Source organism: Mesoplodon bidens (genome assembly GCF_964165515.1).
Source record: "Mesoplodon bidens genome assembly, chromosome: 4".
Lineage (NCBI taxonomy): Eukaryota > Metazoa > Chordata > Mammalia > Artiodactyla > Ziphiidae > Mesoplodon > Mesoplodon bidens.
The window spans coordinates 93,018,661-93,044,538 of NC_138160.1; the positions used below are offsets into that span (position 1 = coordinate 93,018,661).

At 42.9% G+C, this 25,878-nt stretch overlaps 1 protein-coding gene and 1 pseudogene across 3 annotated transcripts in view; one reads left to right on the forward strand and one right to left on the reverse strand.

Moving 5' to 3' along the window:
* Positions 1-25,878, forward strand: part of MCC (MCC regulator of WNT signaling pathway) — a 279,822-nt gene that overhangs the window by 144,332 nt on the left and 109,612 nt on the right. Inside the window, exon 2 of one of the 2 annotated variants that reach the window (XM_081231323.1) lies at positions 21,324-21,437. The exons of the other annotated variant lie outside the window; for it this stretch is intronic. Within the exon in view, the coding sequence (XP_081087449.1) occupies positions 21,324-21,437 (114 nt within the window). The remainder of the gene's footprint in view (positions 1-21,323; positions 21,438-25,878) is intronic. 2 annotated transcript variants of the gene reach the window in all.
* On the reverse strand, positions 23,886-24,826 carry LOC308616589 (large ribosomal subunit protein uL22-like; annotated as a pseudogene). The gene is made up of 2 exons: positions 24,514-24,826; positions 23,886-24,211 (listed from the first exon to the last, which is right to left on the reverse strand). The product of its transcript is annotated as a large ribosomal subunit protein uL22-like (transcript).

Sequence of the window (25,878 nt, forward strand, 5' to 3'; positions counted from 1 at the left end):
GTGTCGATTACTGATGAGTTCCAGGACTTCCTGGTTGACAAGCAGACATCTCTGAAACTTTCTGTGCCTTGAAACTTCACAATTTCTGGAGAACTTCTTTGCCATAGCTGCTTCTTTTGTTGGAGGCTGTCCAATAACCACTGTGAAATGATACGGGATGCAGAGCCACCTGTGAGGTTCCCTGGGTTAAAGGGGTTTCCACCTTCTGCTTGTCTGTGCATTTTTGCCCTTGTCAGCTAATTGCCAGACAGGAGCTTAATACGTTTTGGTGCAGAAACGCAGGCTAATCTGTACCAGAGTGATGAAACAGCTCTATTGTCTGTGCTTCATCTGTTAGTCTTTAGAGTCAAGAAAATGGCTCCCTTCTGCTGGGAAATGATCTTGTAGCATGCTGTGGCTGTGCTCTGCAGAATTTGTCTCAGAACTTCCTTGTGGATATATGCGTTTGCGATTAGATGGTTTTTGTGCTGAGGGAAGACATTTGAGTAAACTTCCAGGAACTTTCTGTGATTTGATAAGGGCATGGCCAAACACCCCTACAAAACAGAAATGGTTCTCAAGAATACCCGCCATATCTGAAGCCAAAGCTTTAGGGACGCTCATCCCCAGCACTTCAGTGAAGTCTCAGTTCAGGATGAAATAATCCCAGTATGGGAACCAAATACCCATCCTTTACTTTAGGAGACTCCTATTAGTGTAATGATATTGAAAGTGATTTGGCAGTATATGGATCCTGACCCTCAAATTTCAAGTCTTGTCCTTAGAGATCAGTGCTACTTAAGGCTCCTTTGTGGGAGCAGGACATGTCAGAGGTGATTGCTTATGCTGTAACTACTGACTGTATTAGTAGAGAGCCTGTAGACCATGACGTGACTTCTTGTCAAACTTTATAAAGTGTGTTGGAGATGAATTTTAAGGACCCAAGTAAGGGGAGTTACATATAAAGGTCAGTAAATAACATTTTGAACTGTATCATATATCATAACTAACATTTTAATAGTGCTTACAACATACAACACTTACATAAACATTTCCGCTTTTCCCAGTATCCCTGGGAAGTGGGTAGGGTAGGTATTAGCTTCCACAGAACAGATAAGAAAACAGGAGTGGGCGGGGTAGACGAGGTTGGGCCCTGAGATACTTTAAATTATAGGCGCAGAGGCACATGCGTGGGTGCACATGTGCGTGCACACATACATGCAAGGCACCGTTCATGCGGTTGTGGTTTGTCAGAAGTTTTCAGAAATGTAACTTCCTGCCTAAGAGATGGGAAAACGATATATGATATATTGCCCAATTCTACGAGAAAAGGTTGGTTTCTGCCATGGGGTAGAAATAAAGTCCATTGAAGAAAAGGAGAAAAAAGATGAAAAGTAATCCTATGACTCCACATGTCCTTGTTTAGAAGAAGTAGTTTCTGTAAAGAAAGAAAGAAAGAAAAAAAAGAAAGAAAGAAAGAAAAAATTTAATTTAGACACCATTAATTACTCCTTTCCATGAAGACCAGACCTGCTAATGATCTTGTCCTTTCCCAAAAAATACACATTTGTGCATCTTATAAAAAATCCTAAGAATTTTACATCGGAGTTGATGTATGTGGGGTAGATCCATCTTACTCTATTATAGTAGCTGTGGCCATAGCATCATGTACTTGCCATCCCCAGAAGAAAGTACTTTATTTAACTAAAGTGAAACTGTGCAGTGCATAAATGCTGGAGCAGAATAGAAATGTATCATTTATGCCAATCCCTCAATCATTGTGCTTTGCTGGCCATTTCTGAATTACCTCTTGCTACCTGAATAGCTACTATTAAAAAAATGAGGCATTTTGTTTTCTAGACAGCCCTCTGATTGTTCCCTACATTCACACAGGAGTGCCTGGCTGCAAAGCTTTCTATTTTTCTCCCAGGTCATCCCCCAGTAGTTCAAAAGGTGACCTGTCATCGGGAGGACAGCAAGTCGACGCACTTTAAGAAACCCGCCCTTGTGTCTCCGCAGGGCCAGAATGTGACCCGTACAGAGTTTCTGAACTTGAACATTAACCCCTTGGCTCTGCACCTAAGCAGTTGGACCAGATCTGAATGAGAGAGTTCTTTTTTGAGAACAAAAGAGCTGACTGAGCTGATTTTCGGTCCACTCCACCCAGTTACCTGAGCATGCAAGCTCCTCCTTTGGAATGCTGGCTGGGAGACTGTGGGGATGGCATTACAGGCGGTGATGCAAGATGAAGGCTTGTCACATTTAGGTGCAGGAATTGTCTTGCGAAAAGAAGTCTTTCGAATGGACTTTTTTCAAAAAAAAAAAATTGAGGTATAATGGACATACAAGAGTATATGAGTTTTAAGTGTATGATATGATAATTCAACATTTGTATATATTAAGGAATGATCAGCACAATGAGTATAGTTAATGTCCGTCACCACACAGTTACAGAATTTTTTTTCTTGTGATGATAACTTTTTTTTTTTTTTTGCGGTATGCGGGCCTCTCACTGTTGTGGCCTCTCCCGTTGCGGAGCACAGGCTCCGGACGCGCAGGCTCAGCGGCCACGGCTCACGGGCCCAGCCGCTCCGCGGCATATGGGATCCTCCCAGACCAGGGCACGAACCCGTGTCCCCTGCATCGGCAGGCGGACTCTCAACCACTGCGCCACCAGGGAGGCCCGATGATAACTTTTAAGATCTCTTCTCTTTGCAACGTTCAAATATGCAGAACAGTATTATTAACTATAGGCGCCATGCTATGCATTACGTCTCCAGGACATACTTATTTTATAACTGGAAGTTTGTACCTTTTGACCTCCTTCACCCATTTTACCCACGCCCCTCCTCTGGCAGCCACCAGCTTGTTCTCTGTATCTGTGAGCTTGGGGTTTTCTTTTTTCCCCAACAGGCCCATTTTTTTTAAACCTATCATGCTAATTCCTGTAATTATTTTCTCATATTTCCTTTCTCCTTCTGGGTTTCTTGGCTTCCTTCAGAATTAGTGGCCGCCTCCATGTGTATGGCATATCCATTCTATTTCCCCTTTCCCTCTGCCCTTTGGATTGAATTCCTTCCCCTTTATCCTTTCCCTTTTCCCGCTTCCCCACAAAACAGCAAGAGGGATGCAAATCAGTGTCTCCTCTTCCCCTCTCCCATGGCTGGGTAGTGTGGACTGTGGCGGTTGCAGAATTTCTATACAGAATGCTCTGGGGCAAGGGATTGGGGGAGGCAGGGGCCACAGGGAGCTTGTCTTAAAGCTCTGTTTTCTTAGCCAACACCATCTTTACCTGATTGATTCTATTGGATGCCTGCAGGAGAGCTGTGGATATGATGGGGGCTGAAGCCTGCCTAAGCTGTTGCTACTGGTCTAGCCCCAATTCAGGGGATCTTTGCTATACTGACTTTAAGGGGTAAAAGGCAGTGCATGGTATTAGCCTCGCCAAATCTTTGTCCCTGTCCTGCTCACCCCTCCCACCTCCAATCTGTTTGCCTTCTTCTTCCCTTCCCCCACCCCACTTGCTGGAAAGGCTTAATATATTAAAAAAAAAAAAAAAAAAAGACGCATCAGAAAAGCTGTGGCCTGCACCCACTATTCAAACTTAGAGATTCAGAATTCCATAAACCACAAGACTTTTGTGCATATGATATATTCTGGAATTTGAACTCACCATAGGCGAGGTCTGCTTTCTATTATCATCTTTCATAGCATAGATTTATCATTCCATATACTCCATTAATGTATTTCTGTGGAAATCGTTTAACTTATGGGGAATAACTAATTTTTTAAAGTTTTTTTTTTTGAGGTACATGAATAACTGCCTTTTTGTCCATAAAATGCAGTGGGAGAAAGAAACGCAATTACATTTTTTCAGAAGGTTTTGAAGAACAGATTCTGTAAAGAACTGGCCTCTAGATGGGTAGCTACTCTTAACATCTGGAATTTATTAAGAAAAAAGGAGCACCTTTTCAGCCAAATTCTGACACTCCTCATTTGAGTTATCAGTTCCTTAAGGCTGTCTAGTTGCCACGTTGACTTGAGCATGTACAGTGCAGAAGCTCCAAGTCGGCTTGCTGTGGCGAGCCCGTGGTTTATACTGCACTAGGTATGTGGAGTAACTGACGAAAAGTCAAGTTAACCTTGCTTTATAAAGGAGACTCTCAGTCTCTTTGTTTCCCCAGGAAATGATTTGATAGGTTCCCACTTTTTCTTCATGAACATAAATCTGTTGCCCAAAAGAATGTAATATCTGGAATGAGATGAGATAAATTTCTAATTTTTAAAATCTTGAGATAGCAGGCAACTTTTGAATAATTTTACTTTCTTTTAAGATGGCCAATGAAAGGGCAAGTTGGTAGCTGTAGATTAGGTTTCTCTGACCCAGGAGAGATTGTTTTAAAGGTCAAAAGGGAGTTGAGACCTGTTCCATTGCAAATTTAAGGTGGTGGTTTTTACCTTTTCTCTGTAGCCCACTATATGGGGGGAAGTGGAGCTAATCCTTTATGTATCAGTCACTTTAAATATCCAGTTCCACTGCAGTCATTTTCTGGGTAACCCTGGCCCTGAAGGTATGTAAATGCCACAGCTCTGGGGGCCACAGTGCAGCAAGGAATGAAGTGCTCCGATCGTGTGCTTCTGTAAATGTTGCTCTGTTACCCAGAGCATGATTGCCAGGATTTTAAAAAGCCAAGAAAACAAGTCAAAAAAGCTTACTCTGTGGTGCCCTTGCCTCCCTTGAAATAACCTCTGTTTTCCTTTGCCACATGAAAAGAAACGTCCTCCATACTCTGTGTGTTGACTCACCGTTTTCGCCCAGCACATCTATTGGTGTAAAATGAGGGAATCATCAGACTGGAATGAATTTTGAGAGGCAGTAGACTAAATTCCCAGGCAGGACTGTACCCACATCAGCCCCGAGAGAGGAGACTGGCCCCTGTCTTGAAAGGTTCTCCCGGAGAGAAATTCCATAGCGTTACTGCACCTTTGAAGACACAACAAGCTCCACTGTCAGGAGAGATGTTGAGAGCAAACGTGAATCCTCAAGCTGAAATGTAAACTCATTATCTTGGACTGGGTACACTGGTGACTGCCCTCAGTGTAAGAGCTCGTCATTTGCCTGTCGGCTAGTGCTGATTTGCCTTCATCCTTCTTTGCCTTGGAGCTAAATAATCCTGCTTCACATTTGTGATATTTTTCTGGGAGCCCAAAGCTAAGCTCAATTTTTTTTTTTTTTAAATAAATGATGGCCTGGATTAAGACTGACGGGAAGACTATCTCACAGAGCCTTTGGATTTTGTCAACCTTGTTTACTCATCTCAGAGTGGTGTTTGCGTTTAAAGTATAATATGACCCACACTAGCATTCAGAATCTTGACAACAGGGCAAATGAACAGGGCAACTCACTCGGGCCTCTGAGGAGATGGCTTCTGAATATCAGGCAAAAGCTTGCTCACCGTGTTTTCCAGCCCTGTGTTTAGTCCTGTGCCTAGTGATGGACAGTGTCAACTTCCTTAGCAGCGAAGCTCAGCTTTAATAGTTTGAGTAAATTTCGGTTTTGTGTTGTTGAAACGCCAGTATTTCTAGTCACTGCCAGATTTAGGATTTCCTTTGATATTTTTATATAGGTTAGAAATGTTTAATTCTTAAACAGCCTAGGAGTCTTTAATACTTTCTCTGTACACTGCCTTTCTGCTTACAGGAAACAAAATTGGACAGCTTTAGAGAATTTCCTGTTTGCATTCTAGTGCCATGTCTCTAAGGAGGTAAGAGGGAGGGGGTGCTGGGGAGAGCGTAGACAGTGCAGGAAACTCCAGGATTAGGTGTCACCTCTTTTTCTCTGGTGTGTTGGATCTAATGATTAAGGTTGCACTTCGTGAGCTTGGGAAAATGGGCAGTTCCTCCCTTGCAAGCACAGGAAGAGTTTAGTTTGCACATGAACCTAGATGATGGGAAGAAAGCAGTGCCACATCCAAACTGTTTGATGAGAGAACATCTTCCTTCTAGGAGAGTGTGTGCCGTTTGGTTGCCCCAAAGCTCCCCACCTTCCTGAGCCACCAGCGTGTCTGTCTCTGCCGCCATCCTTCCGTGAGGTCAGACTGTGCTTGGGTTTGTTGGGGGCTGTGCACTAGAGGCTCAAAGACAGTGTCTCCCCACTGGGGGCTCCTTCCATTTAGAGAAAGTCAGAGGCGACTGATACTGTCTGCACCCAAAGGAATTTGTTTCATCAGCCATCCGGCGTGGCCTCCCCTTTATCCTTTCTGCTGCTTCTCTTCCAAGGGCATTATAGCAGGCCCACGACAGCGGCGGGGTGGAGGTGAACACCCATGCAGGAGACCTCACGTTGTCCTCAGCTTCCCCATCTGCAGTGAGCTCTACCACACCCTCCACTGTACTTAAGCATTTCACAGTTTGCCTGGCGAAATGGAGGGAACAGGAAAGAGGAATAAATGAGTTCGTAAGAGAGAAAGTTGTCAAGGCACATGTGATAAAACGTGTTCTTTGTAGGTAGAGGGGGAAGAAAGGGAGGCTTTGTTTATTAAAAATAATGCTGAGCTGTCAGGTGCCTTTTGAATTCGTATTGTGTTGTGGTTTCTAGAGGCCAAGTGGGAGGGTAGGGTGCCTTCGCCCTCACAGCAGCTCCTTACAGGAAAGGAGCCGGAATGCTGTCAAGCTGGACCCAAACCACAGTGTTTTGTTCTAGTCCGTGGCTCACTTGCTCGCGTTATTACATCTTTCATCTGCAGTTCTGACATCTTCGTGATTTGGCAAGGGATTGTGAAACACTCCCCAGGCGCTGGCCAGGCCGCCACTGGCAGATGGGTGGGGGGCACACCTGCTTAGGTGGGTTATTGGCTCACTTACAGGAACGGGGTCTGGGTTTGTCTGGCCACAGAGTTCTCCCTGCCCTTCACCTGCACAGTGCTTCTTGCCTCCAGCGCTGGGCACTGACAAAGCAAGTACAGGGGATCTCACTGCAACTCCCTTCTGGTGCCAGGGATGTTCCCAGTTTGTGCGGCACTGCTAGAAACTGTCTGGTGCTGGGCGCCATCCAAGTCCGCAGTCTTGGATCCTCAGATTCTCTCCCTGGGCCACATCAGATCATGTGATCAAAAACATTTGACCCTGGATACCCAGGGTAAATGAGATGCAGTATTGATGAATAGGGTAGGTCAGCTGGGGAGGTTCTGGTTTTAAGTACTAGAAAACCTTACTGTGCCTCCGTTTCTGATCTGCAGAATGAAGTAATAATTACTTCTATCTTGTTGAGTGAGAATTCAGTGAAAACCCATATAAGGCAATTGGCATGGCCCCTGGCACATAGAAGTGTGCTAGCCATAATTCATCTGGAGTATTGTGCTTGGTCCTAAGTACCATGTATCAAAAAAAAAACCCAAAACACTGACATCCTGGAGGGACCACTGGGGGATGGAGAACTGTTGTAGCCATTTGGTGACCTAGAGGGGATATTAACAATACAGTGAATTATTCAGAGAGTTTGAAGTATGGAAGACAGTACTACATTAGACATTGTTTCATCTAAGTTATTTTTACTTTATTTTATAAGCTACTTCTATTTACACATAGAAAAATATTTGACAGATATCTCTAGGTGGTAGGGGTAAGGATAATGTAAGTTCTTTTATCTGTATCTTCTAATTTTCTAAATGTATCCATTCAACAGATCTGTCTGAAGTCCTCACATGTACCAGGCACAGTTCATCTTGTTCGTTGGCTACTTCCCTAGTTCCGTGACATGTCTGCCTTCTTGGAACTTACAGCCTCATGGGGGAATGACTCAACAAAAAACTCGTATGATATATTGTCAGGGAGTAATAAGTGTTATGAAAAATAAAGAGGAGTGAAAGGCTAGAGGAGCAGTAGGGGAGAAGGAAGGTTGGTGGGTGGGGACAGGTGGAAAGCAGCTGGAATGAATTGACTCAGCATCCATATGGGAAGTTATGATTACCACGTTAATTATATATTTCTCTGTTTTGTTGGCAGCATAGTTTATTATGCATATCATGCAGTTTATTCAACCACTGTTTTTCCTTTTTCTTTTTTTTTTTTTTTTTACTGTCATGAACAGGTCTTTGTGCATATCCTTGCTTACACTAAGCTCTTCTGTCTTCAGATACATTTTTATGGAAGTTCATTTTGGGGTCACTGTGTATGTCCCACTTGGTTCCTGACCCTCTCTTACCTTGTGCTATGAGGAGCCAGGAGGTGTGGAATATAGACTGGGCATAAGACTCCTCCAGTTTCTAGGCTGTTGAGGATAAATGTGTTTGCCTGCTTCCCTGCAGGCCCAGCCAGGATGTAGGGAGCTGCTGATCCAATTGCACATGTTGAAAGGCAGGCAAAGTGTAGATCACTGTGACTAATGTGAGCTGGGCCTCAAGGTAATGATGAGTCATTCTGATTGTTTAATCAGGGTTTGTGTAAACAAGGAGATAGGAAAGTAGCCCATCAACGCTTTTAAGGCCCAAAGTTATCCTGATAGTTTTTAGCAAGCACAAAGGCATGGCAAGATGATCATGATAATTAAGATGACAACAGTCATTGTGGCTAACTTTCTGCCAGGCAGCATTGTGTTCAGGTGAGCTACCTGTAGTATGTTCGTTTAATTTTTACAATTCTGTATGGTTGGTTATCATTACAGGATGAGTAAAGTGAGGCTTGGAAATTTTTAACAACTTAACCAAGCTTGAACTAGTACTCAGGTCTGGGGTTTTTGTTTTTGTTTTGTTATAAAGCCTATGTCCTTAACCACTGAACTGTTTTCCCCATCACTTTCTCTCTTCTTCCTCTCTCATTTTCTTCCTTTTCAGGGAACAAGTCCTGGTTGGGACTAGTATTGACTGGGTTAGGTGATTTGGAAAGGAGAGAAGATTCAGACCTTTTCTTCTCTCTAAGCACACTGTTCTCTGAAGCAGTCAGCAGGGCCCCTGATGGCAGAGAACACTGAGCAGATTTGAAATGTGTCTTCTACCCTTTCCTGGTGCTTTGGATTAGACGCAGCAGTGAGCGGTGAAATGGCCCATCAGTCAGCAGCCCCATGGTGAGGAAGGAGAAGCCAGGGCCCGCCTGAGACTTCCCTGAAATGGGAGCTTGTTTAGGGCATCAAGCATTTTAAAGGGATTTTCTTTACAAGAAATAGTGCATGTGAAAATCTCTCTCAAATGTTGGGAATACATTTGAATATGATTGTACTGAATATCTCAATAGTCAACATCTTGGCTGTCTCCTGTGCTTAAATAAAAAGACTGAGATCATGTGCCTTGAGTTTTGTATACATAGAAAGTCCATATGTATATATGTGTGTGTTAATATATGTATGTGTGTATAAGTATGTATCTGTATATGTATACACACACACACACACTCGAATCTAAATCTTCCCTTGTTTTCCCAAAGAACAAAACATTGTCCTCAGTCCAGTAAAAAATAAGGAACTTCCAAAGCACTCAACTATTGCTATTAAAGTACCTTGGTTTTTCCTGATCTGCAAAGTTTATGGAGTGTTTCACCATTAAAGGTACTTGGTTTCTTTAGAAAAGAGAATTTGATACCTACTAAATTGGATCAATATAAAAATTTAGGAACAATGCAGACCTTGTCAAGGAAGTCTTTTACTCCTGTTCATATAATTCTCTGTGGGACTTTCTGCCTCAGGGATCACATCAGTATTTAGTACACACTGAAATATTCATGTCTTCTGATTAGCAGGATTTAATTGTTACATCTCGATCTCCTTCATGATGTGCCATTAGGATGCAACCCACCTTGAAATGTAAGCAGATGCTGACAGGTTATTGCTGTGTCTTTATTTTGTTTGTGTTTCTTTCCAAATACCCTTGTATTGTATATAATTTTGGTTTCCCTTGAAAATAAGACCACAAAAAGTAAGAATTTATTAGTGGAAAATGCTGTGACTTGTTTTTACCAGCAACTATTGCATAGTAAATTTTAAAATGTGTGTGTGTGTGTGTGTGTGTGTGTGTGTGTGTGTGTGTGTGTGTATATATATATATATATAATATTCTGTTTAGATTTTTAAAGATTTATCAATTAAGATAACCTTTCCTCCCATGTACTGTTTAGTTAGAGCTTTTTCACCTACACTTCAATATTTCCCTTCTTAACTTTCCCTCATCGATCGGGTATGGACATATCCGGAGATTAATTTTTCTCTGCTTTCCTGGGTCTGATATCAGCTTAATGGTCTTGTGTTTCTCAAAATGTTGGAAGTTTTAAAGAATTAATACCTTTTCCCTCATGCTAATTTTGCAGTTGTGCTTTTTCCCCTCTTATAAAAAGAACTCTCTGTCTGAGACCTTATCTTCTCAATAGTCATGAAAGGATCTCAGCGGTGCTAGGGTATTCTGTTGCAAAGCATGAGGCATGGTTGTGAACCAGGCTCTGGGGTTAGACTGACAAGGGTTTTCATTCTAGCTCTGCCACTTACTAGTTTGGCAAGTTACTGAACTTCTAAGCCTCAATTCCTACCTCTTTAAATTGGGGTTAACAATAGTACCTATTTCAAAGGCTATGTGAAGAATAATTAAGAAAGTACATGCATGTTACATGCTTTAAATATAGCAATAGCACAAAGCAAAGTCCACATGTTAGCTAATATCATTTCCAGTAAAAATTATGTGACATTTTAATTTTTTATTAAAGTATAGTTGATGCATTATATTATATAAGTTATAGATGTATAATACAGTGATGCACAATTTTTAAAGGTCATACTCCATTTGCAGTTATTATAAAATATTGGCTTTATTCCCTGTGTTGTACAGTATATCCTTGTAGCTTATTTTATACCTAATAGTTTGTACCGCTTAATCCTCTACCCCTATATTTCCCCTACACCCTTTCCTCTCCCCACTGGTAACCACTAGTTTGTTCTCTGTATCTGTGTGTCTGCTGCTTTTTTGTTATATTCACTGGTTTGTTTTATTTTTTGAGTTCCACGTATAAGTCATATCATATGGTATTTGTCTTTCTCTGTTGGACTTATTTCACTTAGCCTAATGCCCCCTAGGTCCACCCATGTTGCTGCAAATGACAAAATTCCATTCTTTTCTATGGCTGAGTAGTATTCCATCGTATATATATACCACATCTTCTTTATCTATTCATCTATTTATGGACACTTAGGTTGCTTCCATATCTTATCAAGTATAAATAATGCTGCTATGAACATTGAAGTGCATGTATCATTTCGAATTAGTGTTTATGTTTTTTTTCAGATATATACCCAGGAATGGAAATGCCATGTCCTTTGGTAGTTCTATTTTTACTTTTTTGAGAAACCTTCATACAGTTTTTCACAGTGGCTGCACCAATTTACATTCCCACCGACAGTGTACGAGGGTTCCCTTTTCTCCACATCCTTGCCGACGTTAGTGTTCTTTTTGATGATAGCCATTCTGACAGGTGTGAGATATCTCATTATGGTTTTGATTTGCATTTCCCTGATGATTAGCGATATTGAGTATGTTTTCATGTGCCTGTTGGCCATCTGCATTTCTCTTTGGAAAAATGTCTATTCAGTTCTTATTGGGTTGTTTGGTTTTTTGATGTTGAGTTGCATGGGCTGTTTATATATGTTGGATATTAACCCTTTATTGGTCATATCATTCGCAAAGGTTTTCTCCCATTCAGTAGGTTGTCTTTTTGTTTTGTCAGTGGTTTCCTTTGTTGTGAAAAAGGTTCTAAGTTTAATTAGGTCCTGTTTGTTTATTTTTGCTTCTATTTCCTTTGTTTTAGGAGAGGGATCAAAAAAAATACTGCTTATGATTTTTGTCAAAGAGTGTTCTGCCTATGTCTTCCTCTAGGAGTTTTGTGGTATCCAGTCTTACATTTAGGTCTTTAATCCATTTTGAGTTTATTTTTGTATATGGTGTTAGAGAATTTTCTAACTTCATTCTTTTACATGTAGCTATCCAGTTTTCCTAGCACCACGTATTGAAAGGACTGTCTTTTCTCCATTGTATATTCTTGCCTCCTTTGTCATAAATTAATTGATCATAAGTATGTGGGTTTATTTCTGGGCTCTCTGTTCTCTTCCCTTGATCTGTGTGTCTCTTTTTGTGCCAGTACACCATACTATTTTGATTACTGTAGCTTTGTAGTAGAGTCTAAAGTTAGGGAGTATGATTCCTTTAGTTCTGTTGTTCTTTCTCAAGATTGTTTTGGCTATTCGGGATCTTTTGTGTTTCCAGACAAATTTTAAAAATATTTGTTCTAGTTCATATGCAAGGATTTTTTTCAATATCTGCAAATCAATCAATGTGATACACCACATAACAAATTGAAGAATAAACATCATATGATGGGGCTTCCCTGGTGGCACAGTGGTTGGGAGTCTGCCTGCCGATGCAGGGGACTCGGGTTCGTGCCCCGGTCCGGGAAGATCCCACATGCCGTGGAGCGGCTGGGCCCGTGAGCCATGGCCGGTGAGCCTGCGCGTCCGGAGCCTGTGCTCCGCAACGGGAGAGGCCACAACAGTGAGAGGCCTGCGTATTGCAAAAAAAAATCATATGATGATCTCAGTAGATGCACAAAAAGCCTTGGACAAAATTCAGTATTCATTTATGATAAAAACTCTTCAGAAAGTGGGTTTAGAGGGAGCGTACCTCAACATAATAAAGGCCATATATGACAAACCCACAGCTAACATCATACTCAATGGTGCTAAGCTGAAAGCATTTCCTCTAAGATCAGGAACAAGACCAAGGATGTTCACTGTTGCCACTTTTATTCAACATAGTTTTGGAAGTCCTAGCCATGGCAATCAGAGAAGAAAAATAAAGAAAAGGGATCCAAACTGGAAGGGAAGAATTAAAACTGTCACTGTTTGCAGGTGATGTGGTACTATACATAGCAAACCCTAAAGATGCCACCAGAAAACTACTAGAGCTCATCAATGAATTCAGTAAAGTTGCAGGATACAAAATTAATGCACAGAAATCTCTTGCACTCTTATACACTAACAATGAATGATCAGAAAGAGAAACTAAGGAAACAGTCCCTTTTACCATCGCATCAAAGAGAATAAAATACCTAGGAATAAACCTACCTAAGGAGACAAGAGACCTGTACTCTGAAAACTTTAGGATGATGAAAGAAATTGAAGACTACACAAACAGATGGAAAGATATACATTGTTCTTGGATTAGAAGAATTAATAATAATAAAATGACCATACTACCCAAGGCAATGTACAAATTCAGTGTGGCTCATTTTTAGAGGAGCATATTTTTGAAGATGGAGTGGAATTGAGGGTTATCTTCAAAGTTGGGAGGATCAGTCTTGGACACCTCCCCTCCTTGAGAGCCGTCTCCCACTCATTTGCCTTAGGTGGGTGCTAGGGATGATGGTGTTGCTGTTTTCACAGTTGGTACCTGGCTCCTGCTTTGCGATTTGGCACCATCACCTACATCAGGCACTCTTGGACGGGATCAATTTGTCTATTGGATGGTATTTTAGTGCTACCATGTTGAAGGGGATTTAGAGTGCTGTTTTCGACAACTGAACTTCAGTGGAGGTTTAAAAAGTAACTCAGGGACCACTGACCAATGAAATCATCAGATAAAATGAAAGACGAAAAGCTCCTGTTTTCTGAGTTGGTCTAGGTCAGCAAAAAGTGATTAGCTTGCAGCGGGGCAATCTTGTAGATGGTGTTTAATGAGTTTTTACATTTCAAGGCTATGAGCATCCTTTCTTGAAATATTACACAGTAGGTGCCCCTAGCTGGAATTCTAGCTGTAAATAGGAATGTTCCAGTCCTGGAAGCCACTGAACAGGCCTGATTGTGTCCATCTGGCAAGGAACGTTCCCCTTTTGCCAGGGATTTTGTTCTTTATGTATCTGAATTAGAGCACCTGGCGTGTGGGGAGTCTTGCAGGGGAAGCTGAATGAGGCTGCTTTCTCGTGTACAGATGTCTCCTGCTATTTTGAAGGATGGGGCTGGATACAGACATTTATTCACTACCCAGGAGCTCCTGGATTGCCATATGGGAGAGCAGGAAGCCTCTGGATAGGGAATGAGGAAATCTGAATTTGATGAGCCTTGTTTTTCTGAGTCTGTTTAATGCCTTTACAATGAAGGAATTGAACTAGATGTTCTTGAATTCCGTCGCCAGCCATAAGGTTATGTGTGATTCTGAGCGCTTTCTAAATTTCTAGGGGAAAGATTGTTGCTGATCAGTTCTGTATATAAATGAAGCTTCCTTGGGAAGTGAGCTTCAGCAAATCCATTCTGGGACCAGTGGGCAAATAAAGTATGAAGAGCCCCAAGCACAGAGCTCAGGGTGGGGCCGTCTGGTACAGACCCTTCTCAAAAAGATGAAAAAGCACAGAAAGTTAAAGAGAGTCTCCAAATTGACACTGAGGTGAGCTGACCACCAGCCTGGAGCTTCATCATTGTCACTAGAGGGCTCACCCTGCCATCTCCCGCTGCTCCCTGCTTCACCCCCTATCCCTGCCTCTGCCAGTGTGCACATCCTCCCACCCATCCACATACATGCACACACATGCACACATGTGTATCCTGCAAGCCAGGAGGGCAGTGGCATGTTGAGTTGGAAGTACCAGCAAAGCACACAGCAGAGACATTAGAGCATGGAGTGTCTGTGTGTTAATATGTCTTCTACTGTTTATCAGTTCCCTGCCCTTGGGCTGATTTCTTATCCCTCCTCTGTGCCTTGATTCCTCATTTGTCAGAAGGAGGTGATAATACCTGTCTCATAGCATTGCGGTGAGGGTTAAATGAGGTACTGCATGAAATGTGCTTAGCCCAAGTGCCTGGTACCCGTTAAACATTCAGCAAATGGTAACTATTAATGTTATGACTTACTACTATCGAGTTGCCTGGAATTCTTAGAATATTCCCAAAGCTTGGCACTGGGGTTGTGTCCTTTCTTCTGCAGGACTCTGTAGCTGATTGAATTAGGTAAAGTGTAGAAAGCACTTAGTGCAGAGCCTGTCAAGAGTGTGTGTTCAGCATATAGTGGGTTAATTAATGTTATTTTTAAATAAATATTTTTAAGTCTCTAAAAAAATAAAAAGAATATGTGTTCAGTAAAGGTTAGTTGCCCTTATTTCTTCCCCTTTATGGAAGAGAACCGTTCTCTAAGTGGAAGCAGTTGGCACTACCCATTGTCTCACTCAAATATGAGCAAGAACTATGTTGTATACCTTGCAGCTGGAGGGCAAGTGGCCCACTTAGAAGGACAGGATGGGCATTCCCATCATCACTGGTGGGAGGGAAATAGAGGTACCCTGGCAGTGAATGGCTTACAGGAGCATCTCAGGTAGCCAGACCAAGTACAGCGAGAGAAAGAACAAGCACAGTTTCCTCTGAGTGAGCTTACCTGCCAGCAAAGCGGAAAAGCCTAGCTCTGCCATGTCACCATTAGTACTCCATGGTCTCTGGATGGAGACTTGGGGATGAACTCATTCCTCTGTTTCAGGTGTGGCTGTGGAAGCCTTTGGTCCCTTTGAAAGGCAGTGCTGTAAAAGAGCAGACCCAAGTCCCAGAAAGATGAGTAAAATGGTGGGCCTAGAGTTTGGCAGCCTCGATTCTGGTTCTGGACCCCTTCAACAGCTGTGGCCTTTGGGAAGAGTACTTGTTCCTCAGCACACTGGGAATCATAGCCTCCCTATAGGCCACGGAGGTGTGGTGTGATGGAGACCCAGTGAGATAATGCATAGGAGGGCGCCAAGTGATCAGGAAAGCACCGGCATCTGTTCCATCGTTTTTATTGCCAGTAGTAGCAAGATAAAGAAGCATCTTATAACCATAAGTACACAGTGGTGCTCCTGGGGGCTCATTAGAGTCATTGGGCTGCTGGCTTAAAAGGGCATCCTAAGAAGTGTGAAGCCCTTTGTCTCATGGCTAATGGGTAACAGGAAGCACACCTATCCACATAGCCCAGGAGCAGCCACCAGGAGAGACCGTCACAAAGGCACTGCTTGCTCCCCACCCCGGGCTACCGGCAGCTGGACATCTTATCTCTCAGAGGCTTCGCAAGCTTGTCTTTACAGCCAGCTGAACTGTGAAATATTAGTCAAGCAATGTTTCATCCAAAAATAACCACGATTTTGACAGTTGTCTTGAAGCCAAATTTCCAGGTGGTTTACTTTTCCTTTGGATACACACTGTAAAATGAATGTGAAGCCAGGCTCAAAACAGCCTAGGGAATTAGTATCTTTTATCTCCAGAAATATGAGGTATGCATGGATTTATATCCTTCACGTGCTAGACCCAAAGTTGTATTAGGAAGTGTTATGGTCCCATCCCAACCTTGCTGAGGCCTTGGGTTAAAATTTCACAGAGAATTAAGAGCCTTGACAGTCAGCTCCTTAAGCCTTGGGACTTCTGCTGAAATCCCAAGGCTTAAGGCCTCTCATTCCTGTGCTGTTAACCCCCAGGAAGTGTGCTGCTCCAAGACAGGACTGTGTTACTTCCTCATCTGAATGTACCTCTCACTACCTATAGTGAGGCTTCATCTGAGAAGGTTGTTGACTTGAAACTTGCTGACTTAAAACCTGGCTGGGAAAGAGGAAACGCACGTTGTTGAATGCTTACTTGGTTTCAGACACTATGCTGGTCATTTTATGGATGGCCATCTCATTTTGCCTTTACGACAGCAAAAAAAACCCAATTATAAAACCAGTTAAATCAACTGTCCAATGACAAATCACTAACAAGTATCATAAATGAGACATGAACCCAGGTTTATCTGATTCTTTATAAATTAGTCTCCGATCAACTTCATTTGCCAGAGTATCACAACATAATAGTGGTCTATACAGCAGAGGTCTGTTCTTGCTATTCTATTACAGAAGTCTGGAGTTAGGCAGTCCAGAAGATCACAACATAATAGTGGCCTATACAGCGGAGGTCTGTTCTTGCTATTCTATTATAGAAGTCTGGAGTTAGGCAGTCCAGAGCTAGTAGGGTGGGTCTACAAGGTTGTTAGGGATTCAGGCACCTTCCACTCCCTACAGGTGGACCTCATCTTTCTGAAGCAAGATGGCTGCTGGAGCTCCATCCATCACATTAATATACCAAGCAGCAAGGCTGGAGGAAGAGAGAAACAGTATGACCTCCCTCAAAAAGGTTTTCCCAGAACTTCCACATATTTTTTTTTTCTTCCACATATTTTTGCTTCTGTCTCCTTGGCTAGAACTTTGTCACATGGCTACACCTAGCTCCAGCTGCAAGGGAGGCTGGGAACTGGGATATTTTAGCTGAGCAGTAGTTTGACCAACGAAAAATCGAGGTCTTGTTCCTGAGCATGAAGAGAAAAGTGTGTTTGGGAAGAGACCAGCACAGTCTGCAAACGTCATGTATTTTCTTTCTCTTTGGTTAGTGAAACATCTTTTAATGGTACTTCGAGGTGCATGTGTCTGAAGCTCTGACTCAAGGTAGAGGCCGTTTCAGAAGCCAGAATATAAGTAAAGAGATCCTGAAAAATGATGCAAATATAATTTTTCTATTATAGATAGTTGACAGTTTTGGTTGCTGTGGTAAATTTTTCTTTCCAGGATTTAAACCCACTGTCACTCCTTTTAAAAATTACCCGGAAAGACCTCTATTCTCTTATTTTCTTAATGCTGGGCTTGACACAGGTCTACACAGGTTCTGTCATAATACTTGTAGCATTGCTTGAAAACTCTCTAGCTATTGAATTTGCAGGGATACCACCAGGTCTGCCAGAATGAGGGGGGTGAAACCCCAAAAGAAGAAGATCCAGTCAGCTCTTGAGTACTGGGTGATTGACAAGGTGAAACAGGGGAGCTCCCGAGCTGAAGCTGGCAGGGAGTGTCCACTCTTCCTTGTGGTGAGAACAGGACTCATCCCGTGCTCAGTTGTGGGAATGAGAGAGGGGTCGGTCAGACACATTCTCAGCAACACGTCTTGCAACTTGTGGGCAAACTTCTTTCCACACTGCCCATCCCAACCTTTGTAGTTAGCTTCTGCTGAGTACTTGTCAGTGACACTAAGGAACAAGTGTATACTGCACCTGGTTTTTAAAGTTTTACCTTCTATCAGAATTGCTGGTGGACAGGAAAAGAAGATGCAGCAGGGAAAGATAATAACCGTTTACGGTTTTTATGCTACAGCCTTCACCTGCAGAAAACACTGTGTGACAACTCTTGTTTTCTTAATACAAAAGCCTCTTTCTCTTTAAAAAAAAAACGAAGTATTAAACAGGAAAGTATCCCAGAAGAGTTTGAAACCACCCAAAGGCCACCACCAAAAACTTAGAATGCCAACTTTCCAGTTTATTTTTGTTACATATTCATTATTTTTATAATCAGAGGCAAACATTTTAAGTAAAGTTTTCATCCACAGGAAAAAGAACCCTGAAAATCACTGGCACATACAACACTGCATAGTGAGGAAGGGGCATGGTGACCTTGGTTCTGATGCTAGGCTCTCCACGGGACCTGGAGTGAGCAGGTCAGTCTCTGGGTTTCAGTCCTCACTCGCAGATGTGGAAGTGGGAGATGCCACATGCCGAAGGCCTTTCCTCCATTCAGACATCTGTGGTTATGTCACTTGACATCGTCTGCAAAACTTGGGGGCATCACAGAGCTGGTGTCTAGTCCAGATGGTTCTTAGTTCGGAGTTCATAGATAGATTCCGGGGTGTGTCATCATCTTAATTAGGCGGAACACATGCATAAGCACCAAGTTTATACTCTCCTTTAGGAGAAGGGCCCAACACATTCATGAGATTCTTAAGAAATCTTCAAGTTAAGAACAGCTGAGGGGCTTCCCGGGTGGCACAGTGGTTAAGAATCCGCCTGCCAATGCAGGGGACACGGGTTCGAGCCCTGGTCCGGGAGGATCTCACATGCCGCCGAGCAACTAAGCCTGTGAGCCGCAACTACTGAGCCTGTGCTCTAGAGCCCACGAGCCACGACCACTGAGCCCGTGAGCCACAATGACTGAAGCCTGCGCGCCTGGAGCCCGTGCTCCACAACAAGAGAAGCCACCGCAGTGAGAAGCCTGCGCACTGCAACGAAGAGTAGCCCCTGCTCGCCGCAACTAGAGAAAGCCCGCGTGCAGCAACGAAGACTCAACACAGCCAAAAAATAAATAAAGTAAAATTAATTAATTAAAAAAAAGAAAGAAAAACTGCTCAATTCGTATTTGATATTTGATAGATAGGCATCTTCCATCCAGAGAAGCAAAGGGACTTGCCCCACAAGCACATCTGATGGATCCTTTGGCAATCTGGAGTGCCGGTGTTATCGTCTCTCAGCCCAGGGCTGTCCTCCATAGAATATGACCCAGCCTGGACCCCTCTGCCCTGTACTGTGATGTAAATAACCACTCTGTGTGTCTCCCCATCTGGCCCAGTTCATGAGGTCAGTATGGAGTATATAGTCTCCTCTGTCAGCTTTTCCCACGAATTCTCCCCCAACCCCTGCAGGCAGCCCTTTCCCCCAGAAGTAGGATGGGAGATGGATGAGAGAGGAAGCAAGTCTAGGCTCTCATAGTTGGGCTCCTTGTTTCTGCTCCTATATATCTTAAAGATCATGTCCGCTCTCCATGTATTTCATCCTTCCTGTCAGAGGTGAGGTGGTGGGTCTTCTCCCAAGACCAGACATAATAGCATAGCAGACCACAGTGTCTGTCGCTAAAGGAGCATTCTCAGATTGACAGTTCAGAGGCAGAAGGGGCAACCCAGCTATGTAAGGGAGTGAATTTGTGTCCCTCTCCCCACGCTGGGAGCAAAACTGCCTCCAAACAATTGTACAGTGGGAACACTGTGGTATTTGTGCTGAGAATTCATCACAGAAACCCTGTGTATGAAACCCAAAGTGACCTTTTCTGAGCGGCCCTAGCCCTACATGAGAAGACAAAGAGCGCCAGATTGCCTGACATTTCCTTTTTTAACTTTCAAGCGTTCCTGATTTCAAATCGGCTGTTGATCTGTTGGTTTGCAGCCCCGATGCAGTTAAGTGAAGTCGCAGTCACTGCTGTGATAGTCTCACAAACAACCGCTTTGAAACCCTACAGCCCCCGCCCTATGTCTCCTTCTCGCCTACTCACCCTCCCCCAAGCCTCCCAGCCTCCACGCAGCGTGGAGGGGCAGGTTGCAGAAAAGAGCATCTTTCTAAACCTGAAATTAAAATCTGCAAAGTGGAGTTGTGTGCCGCTGCGCTGTGTACATCTTGAAAGATCAAATTTATTTACTCCTTACTTTACATCCTCTTGGCAGAAGCTTTACAGAAACCCTGTGTAGAGGGAGGGTTTGCTCTGATTCGCATCACTCACCCAAGTGTCCTGTGGAATTCAGCTCAGGGATGGTCTGAGCTCCACCTGGGATTGACAGTGAAGACAGCGAAGTAGTGACTCAGAGGGCAAGGAAGGCTCTAAGGTGCTGCTCCAGGAGCCGTGGTTGAACAGATAGTAAGGATGGTCCCAGCCATCCACCTGCAAAGCCACAGCGGGCACATGTGTGGTAGGCATGTGTGCATCCCAGGCTCCATGTGCAGAACCTGAAAGCTGAGCGGGTTGAGATCCTGGAAGTGCGTGATACGCTTGTTAATCTGCTGAACAACGTTCTTTCTTGCTCCGCTTACCCTGAGAGAGGTGGCTGGGGAAAGGTGTAGCGATGGATTCTTGGTTTCTCTCGCCATAGCATAATTTATCAGAGTTCCGGTTCTGCTTCTGAGAGGCCTGCTTGCACAGAAGCATCATCTGGTCAATCTAGTCTGTCCGGGGGACAATGAGGAAGGAGGAGCTGGCAAGAAAATTAATGCGTCAACTTGAGGAGGAGAACATCGGAAACAATGAGCTCTCCCATTTTTTTTTCTTAATACTCAGCCCTTTGGTCCGTCTGGACATGCGGCAGTATGGGTGATTGAATTGAAAAAAAATTGAATTGCCCCATTCAACTCGCATATTTTCCCAAAGGTAAAAGCTAATTTGGTCCTGCCTTTTCCTTGCTTCTTGAGAAGCAGGCAGTCCACACTAGCCTTTAATCTCATCCTTGCTGAGTAACTCGGAGAAAGCCCCTAGAATGAGCAGCTTTCCTCTCTATTTTTATTAGACAATCCAAAATTAGGTACTACTGCCCGCACATGATAGTGTTCTCCCTGTTACATTTAGGGTGAGCAGATAATCCAGCTTGCCTGTGACACACCTGATTTCTGTCCATTGTCCCCTGAGATTAATATCACCCAAGGTGTCCCATTGTAGATGATACCTATTTTTATGTGATCACACTAATTACAGGAAATGAAGGGAAGGAAATGGGTATCTGCCGAAGGGTCTAACCTTGTGCTCCTTTCTTCCCGTCACTGCAGCTTCACTTGGCAGCCCTGGCATCACTCAAGGGAGATATAGTGGAGCTTAATAAACGTCTGCAGCAAACGGAGCGGGAACGGGACCTTCTGGAAAAGAAATTGGCCAAGGCACAGGTAAGGGATCTGGAAAGGTTTTTTTTTACTTTATTTTTTAAGATGAAACAGATATAGAAATCTCCACAAAACAAATGACGGTTTGATGAGCAGACCTCCTCATGACCACTGTCCAGGTCAAGAATTAGAACCTGACAGTCATCCCAGAAGTCCCTCCTTATGTCCCATCCCAATCCCACTTTTCCTCCCCACATGACTTTTATAGTCATATTTCCTGTTTCTTTATGGTTTATCGCTGGAGTTTGTATGTCCCTAGACAGTGGAGCTTTGTCTTGCCTGTTTAAAAATTACGTGTTTCCTTTAAATCTCTTAATCCACAGGTTTTCCCTCCGTTCTTTATTGGCTTTATACTTAGTCTTTTAAAAGCTGGCCATTTGGGCTTCCCTGGTGGCGCAGTGGTTGAGAGTCCACCTGCCGATGCAGGGGACACGGGTTCGTGCCCCGGTCCGGGAAGATCCCACATGCCGCAGAGCGGCTGGGCCCGTGAGCCGTGGCCGCTGGGCCTGCGCTTCCGGAGCCTGTGCTCCGCAACGGGAGAGGCCACAACAGTGAGAGGCCCGTGTACCGCAAAAAAAAAAAAAAAAAAAGCTGGCCATTTGACCTATGGAGTTTCCCACAGTCCAGATGTTGCTAATTGTTCACCCATGGTGCACTTCAGCATGTTCCTCTGTCCCCTGTATTTCCTGCAGAATGGCCCTGGATCCAGAGGACCAGTCAGATTCATGTCCAGTCCCTCTGGCAAGACTGTAGAGGGTATTTGTTTTTCCACTGGGAAGCACATAGTATCTGGTTGTCTTGCCTTCTGAGATGTTAGCAGCTATCTTGATACTCAGTGCCCAAGTTCACTGATTCATCAAGACTTTACAAAATCATGATATTTTAGTTCTACCATTTCTTTCTCAGTTATTAATTGAAGTGCTTTTATAGAGACATTTCCCATCATCTGTGATTTATTGAAACATATAGTTCACAGAGGAAAAGCAGAATCATTGCTTCATTCTTTTGATTTATTTAACATTTTTCAAGATAATGAATTATTTATGATCCTCTAAAAGTGGCCAGTTACTTTTTAAAATACAGTGAACTGAGGGATTTAAACATATTTGGGTTTCAGTCCTTTATAATTATTTTCCTTGTAGAAACTCAAAGTATACTATTTTTGGCCAGTAAGAACCTCTTCAAGTTGGCTCCTGAGTCTTTTGACAGGAGCTTAGTACTTACTCCAGGCTCATCTAGTACATTTCTCACTCCAAAACTGGAATTAAGCATTCTCCATGTAGCCTTGGTTTTTCTCTGTAGAAAATGGTATTTCAAGACTGCAGTCTGGGTGCTAAGGGTGTTTATTGCTTCTAGTTTGGTCATTATTTTTAGGCCTCTTTTATAAACATAGCCAGGAAATTCTTTATTCACTTATTTATTTATCTACATATGTATGTATTTATACATTTTAAGATAAAATACCTTAGGAGCTCATAATAATTTCTCCAATTTAAATTCAGACTACAGGGTTCTTTTACTTAGCTTCTGTATTTTATTTGTATATCCTTTCTTTTTTTTTTTTTTTCTTTTTGGCGGTATGCGGGCCTCTCACTGTTGTGGCCTCTCCCGTTGCGGAGCACAGGCTCCGGATGCGCAGGCCCAGCGGCCATGGCTCACGGGCCCAGCCGCTCCGCAGCATATGGGATCCTCCCAGACCGGGGCACGAACCTGTATCCCCTGCATCGGCAGGCGGACTCTCAACCACTGCGCCACCAGGGAGGCCCTGTATATCCTTTCTTTCACACTAAAAATCTTGGTTCTGAAGTTTACAGAGGATGATTGGATAAGAATATTCCATAATTACTCGTTTGCTTCATTCCATATTATATACAATCAGTCTCAAAATAATAACATTAATACTATCATAACAAATACAGTTACTGAGAAGAATTTTTAAAGTTTTTTTTTCATTATGCTTTCCTTATTCCCCCAGTTTTTTGCAACTGTACTATATCTACACTGCCTGACCCTATGGCCATTACATCTTAGACTTTCTCCTTTTAGCCCTTATTTAGTCTTCTACAAGTAAATTATATATTTCATGTTTATCATGGTCTTTATGTCAATGTCCCTCTGTTTGTTTGTTTAACGCTGGAAGCTATTTTCTAGTAGACTTCCTCAGGGAGGACTCATGGGAATAATCTTCACCAACTTCCTGCTTGTTAATAACAATGTGTCTCTGCCCTTACTTGAAAGGCATTCTTGCTGGCTGTAAAACCCTTGACTCATCTTTTCTTTACTTGAATATGTTTCTTTATTCTATTTTGGCATAGAGTGTTGCTCTCAAAGTCTGTTAATAATACAACTTTCTCTCTCTCTCTCTCTCTCTTTCTTTCTTTCTTCCTCCCTTCTTAACTTCCTTCCTTCCAGTAATTTTACTAGAGTAACTCTTTTTTTTTTTTTTTTTACTTTTATTTGCATTTATTTTTTTGCAGCATTTATTCCCGGGCCATAAGTTTCTGTTTCTTCAATTTCTTCTGGGATATCTTTTTCTTCTGGGCAACCTCCTCTTCTGGTTTAGGAACAATCTGTTCTTTTTCAGTAAGGATCATCTCAATGTGGCACGGAGAGCTCATGTATGGGTTGATCTGACCGTGAGTTCTGTAAGTCCTATGCCGCATCTTGGGGGCTTTGTTCACCTGGATATGCTCAATGACCAGAGAATCTACATCTAAGCCCTTAAGTTCAGCATTACTCTCTGCATTTTTGAGCATGTGCAGTAAAAATTCAGCACTCTTTTTTTTTTTTATTAATTAATTAATTTATTTTTGCTGTGTTGCGTCTTCATTTCTGTGTGAGGGCTTTCTCTAGTTGTGGCAAGCGGGGGCCACTCTTCATCGCGGTGCGCGGGCCTCTCACTATCGCGGCCTCTTGTTGCGGAGCACAGGCTCCAGACGCGCAGGCTCAGTAGTCGTGGCTCACGGGCCTAGTTGCTCCGCGGCATGTGGGATCCTCCCAGACCAGGGCTCGAACCCGTGTCCCCTGCATTAGCAGGCAGATTCTCAACCACTGCGCCACCAGGGAAGCCCTCAGCACTCTTTTTGGGCCACCGACCCTGCGTCCAGCCCCACTGTTTGGCCTGGGCACACCTACCAACTCCACCATTGTAACGACGGAATGGCACACACTGCTTCTTTAAAGTGACATCCTTCAGATACTTGGTGGCTTTTCGGATATGCATATACCCTTAATGGCCTGGGCTGTTTCACGAGTGTTCTTAAAGTGAACACGAAGATTTGAACCTCTCGACTTGCATGATTTTGTGGGATTTTCTGGGTCAAGTGAATAGCGAACCATTTTTAGAGGTCACCTCAGGCCGCTGACCGGAAAAGCTAGAGTAACTCTTAATCATTCTGGTTTGATATTCTCATGTTTGCTGTGTTTTCTTTTGATTATATTTTGTAATCTTTTTTTTAATTTCGGAGAAGTTTTTTCTAATTATAGTGTTTAATATTAGTTTTGTTCCCTTGCCTTTTGTTTTTCTTCAAGGATGCTTATTATTTATATCTTAGATCTTCTTTGCCTGTCTTCAGTATCTGTCACTATCTCAAATCCTTTATATCTCTCCCTTTTTACCTTGTTTTTCCTGTTCTCCATCTTCTGTTCTTCTTAGGCCTTATATGTTGTATTTATCCCCTCCTGTGTGCCTTCTGGCTTAGTCATATATTTCTGCATTTTTATTTTATTTCTTTTGTGTGTGTGTGTTCTATTACCTTCTTTCTGAGTTTTTCTAATTTTGAATTATGTTCTTCCATGTTTTATGTCATTTCATCTTTTTAAAGTCTTTTAGCTTATTTTGAAATAGTAGTCTATTGTTTGGGACTTTTTGTGGGAAGAGAGGTTCTCTATTTTGTGGCATGCTTTCATGGTTTATAGGGACGTTATTCTCTTTTTCATTCTTCTTTCTTGTAACTTTATGTGGGATTTGCCCTCAATACTGTTCTTTTTTTCATTTTTATGTGAAAAATAGTTTCTTTGAACTTTTAGGAGGCAGAGTTGAACGTGGCCTTTTTAAGTTCATAGAGCTTCCTTGTATTCACGAATATGACAACCTGCTTTCCGACACTTCCTGGCTCTGTTCCCCTCACCTGCTTCTATCTCGATCTGTTCTTTCCCTTGTCTCTATTACCCTATCCTGTTCAATTTTGATCCTACTCCCAGCACTTTGTCCTCCTGGCAGAGAGTCCTAGGGCCGGTCTTGAAAGTTCATAGGGACTAGTTGCCTTAGCCCCTTAAGATCTTACTGTGGGCCCCTTGCTCACTCACTCTTGGCTCAGGCAAAACCCCTCCCAGTTGGCCCTCCTCACTTTCCTGTGTATACTTACTGGCTGTTCTGGGGGTTTCCAGTTCTCGGGTCCCTCAGTCTTTTTCTTCCCTCTGCTTCTGCCCACACAGACACCAT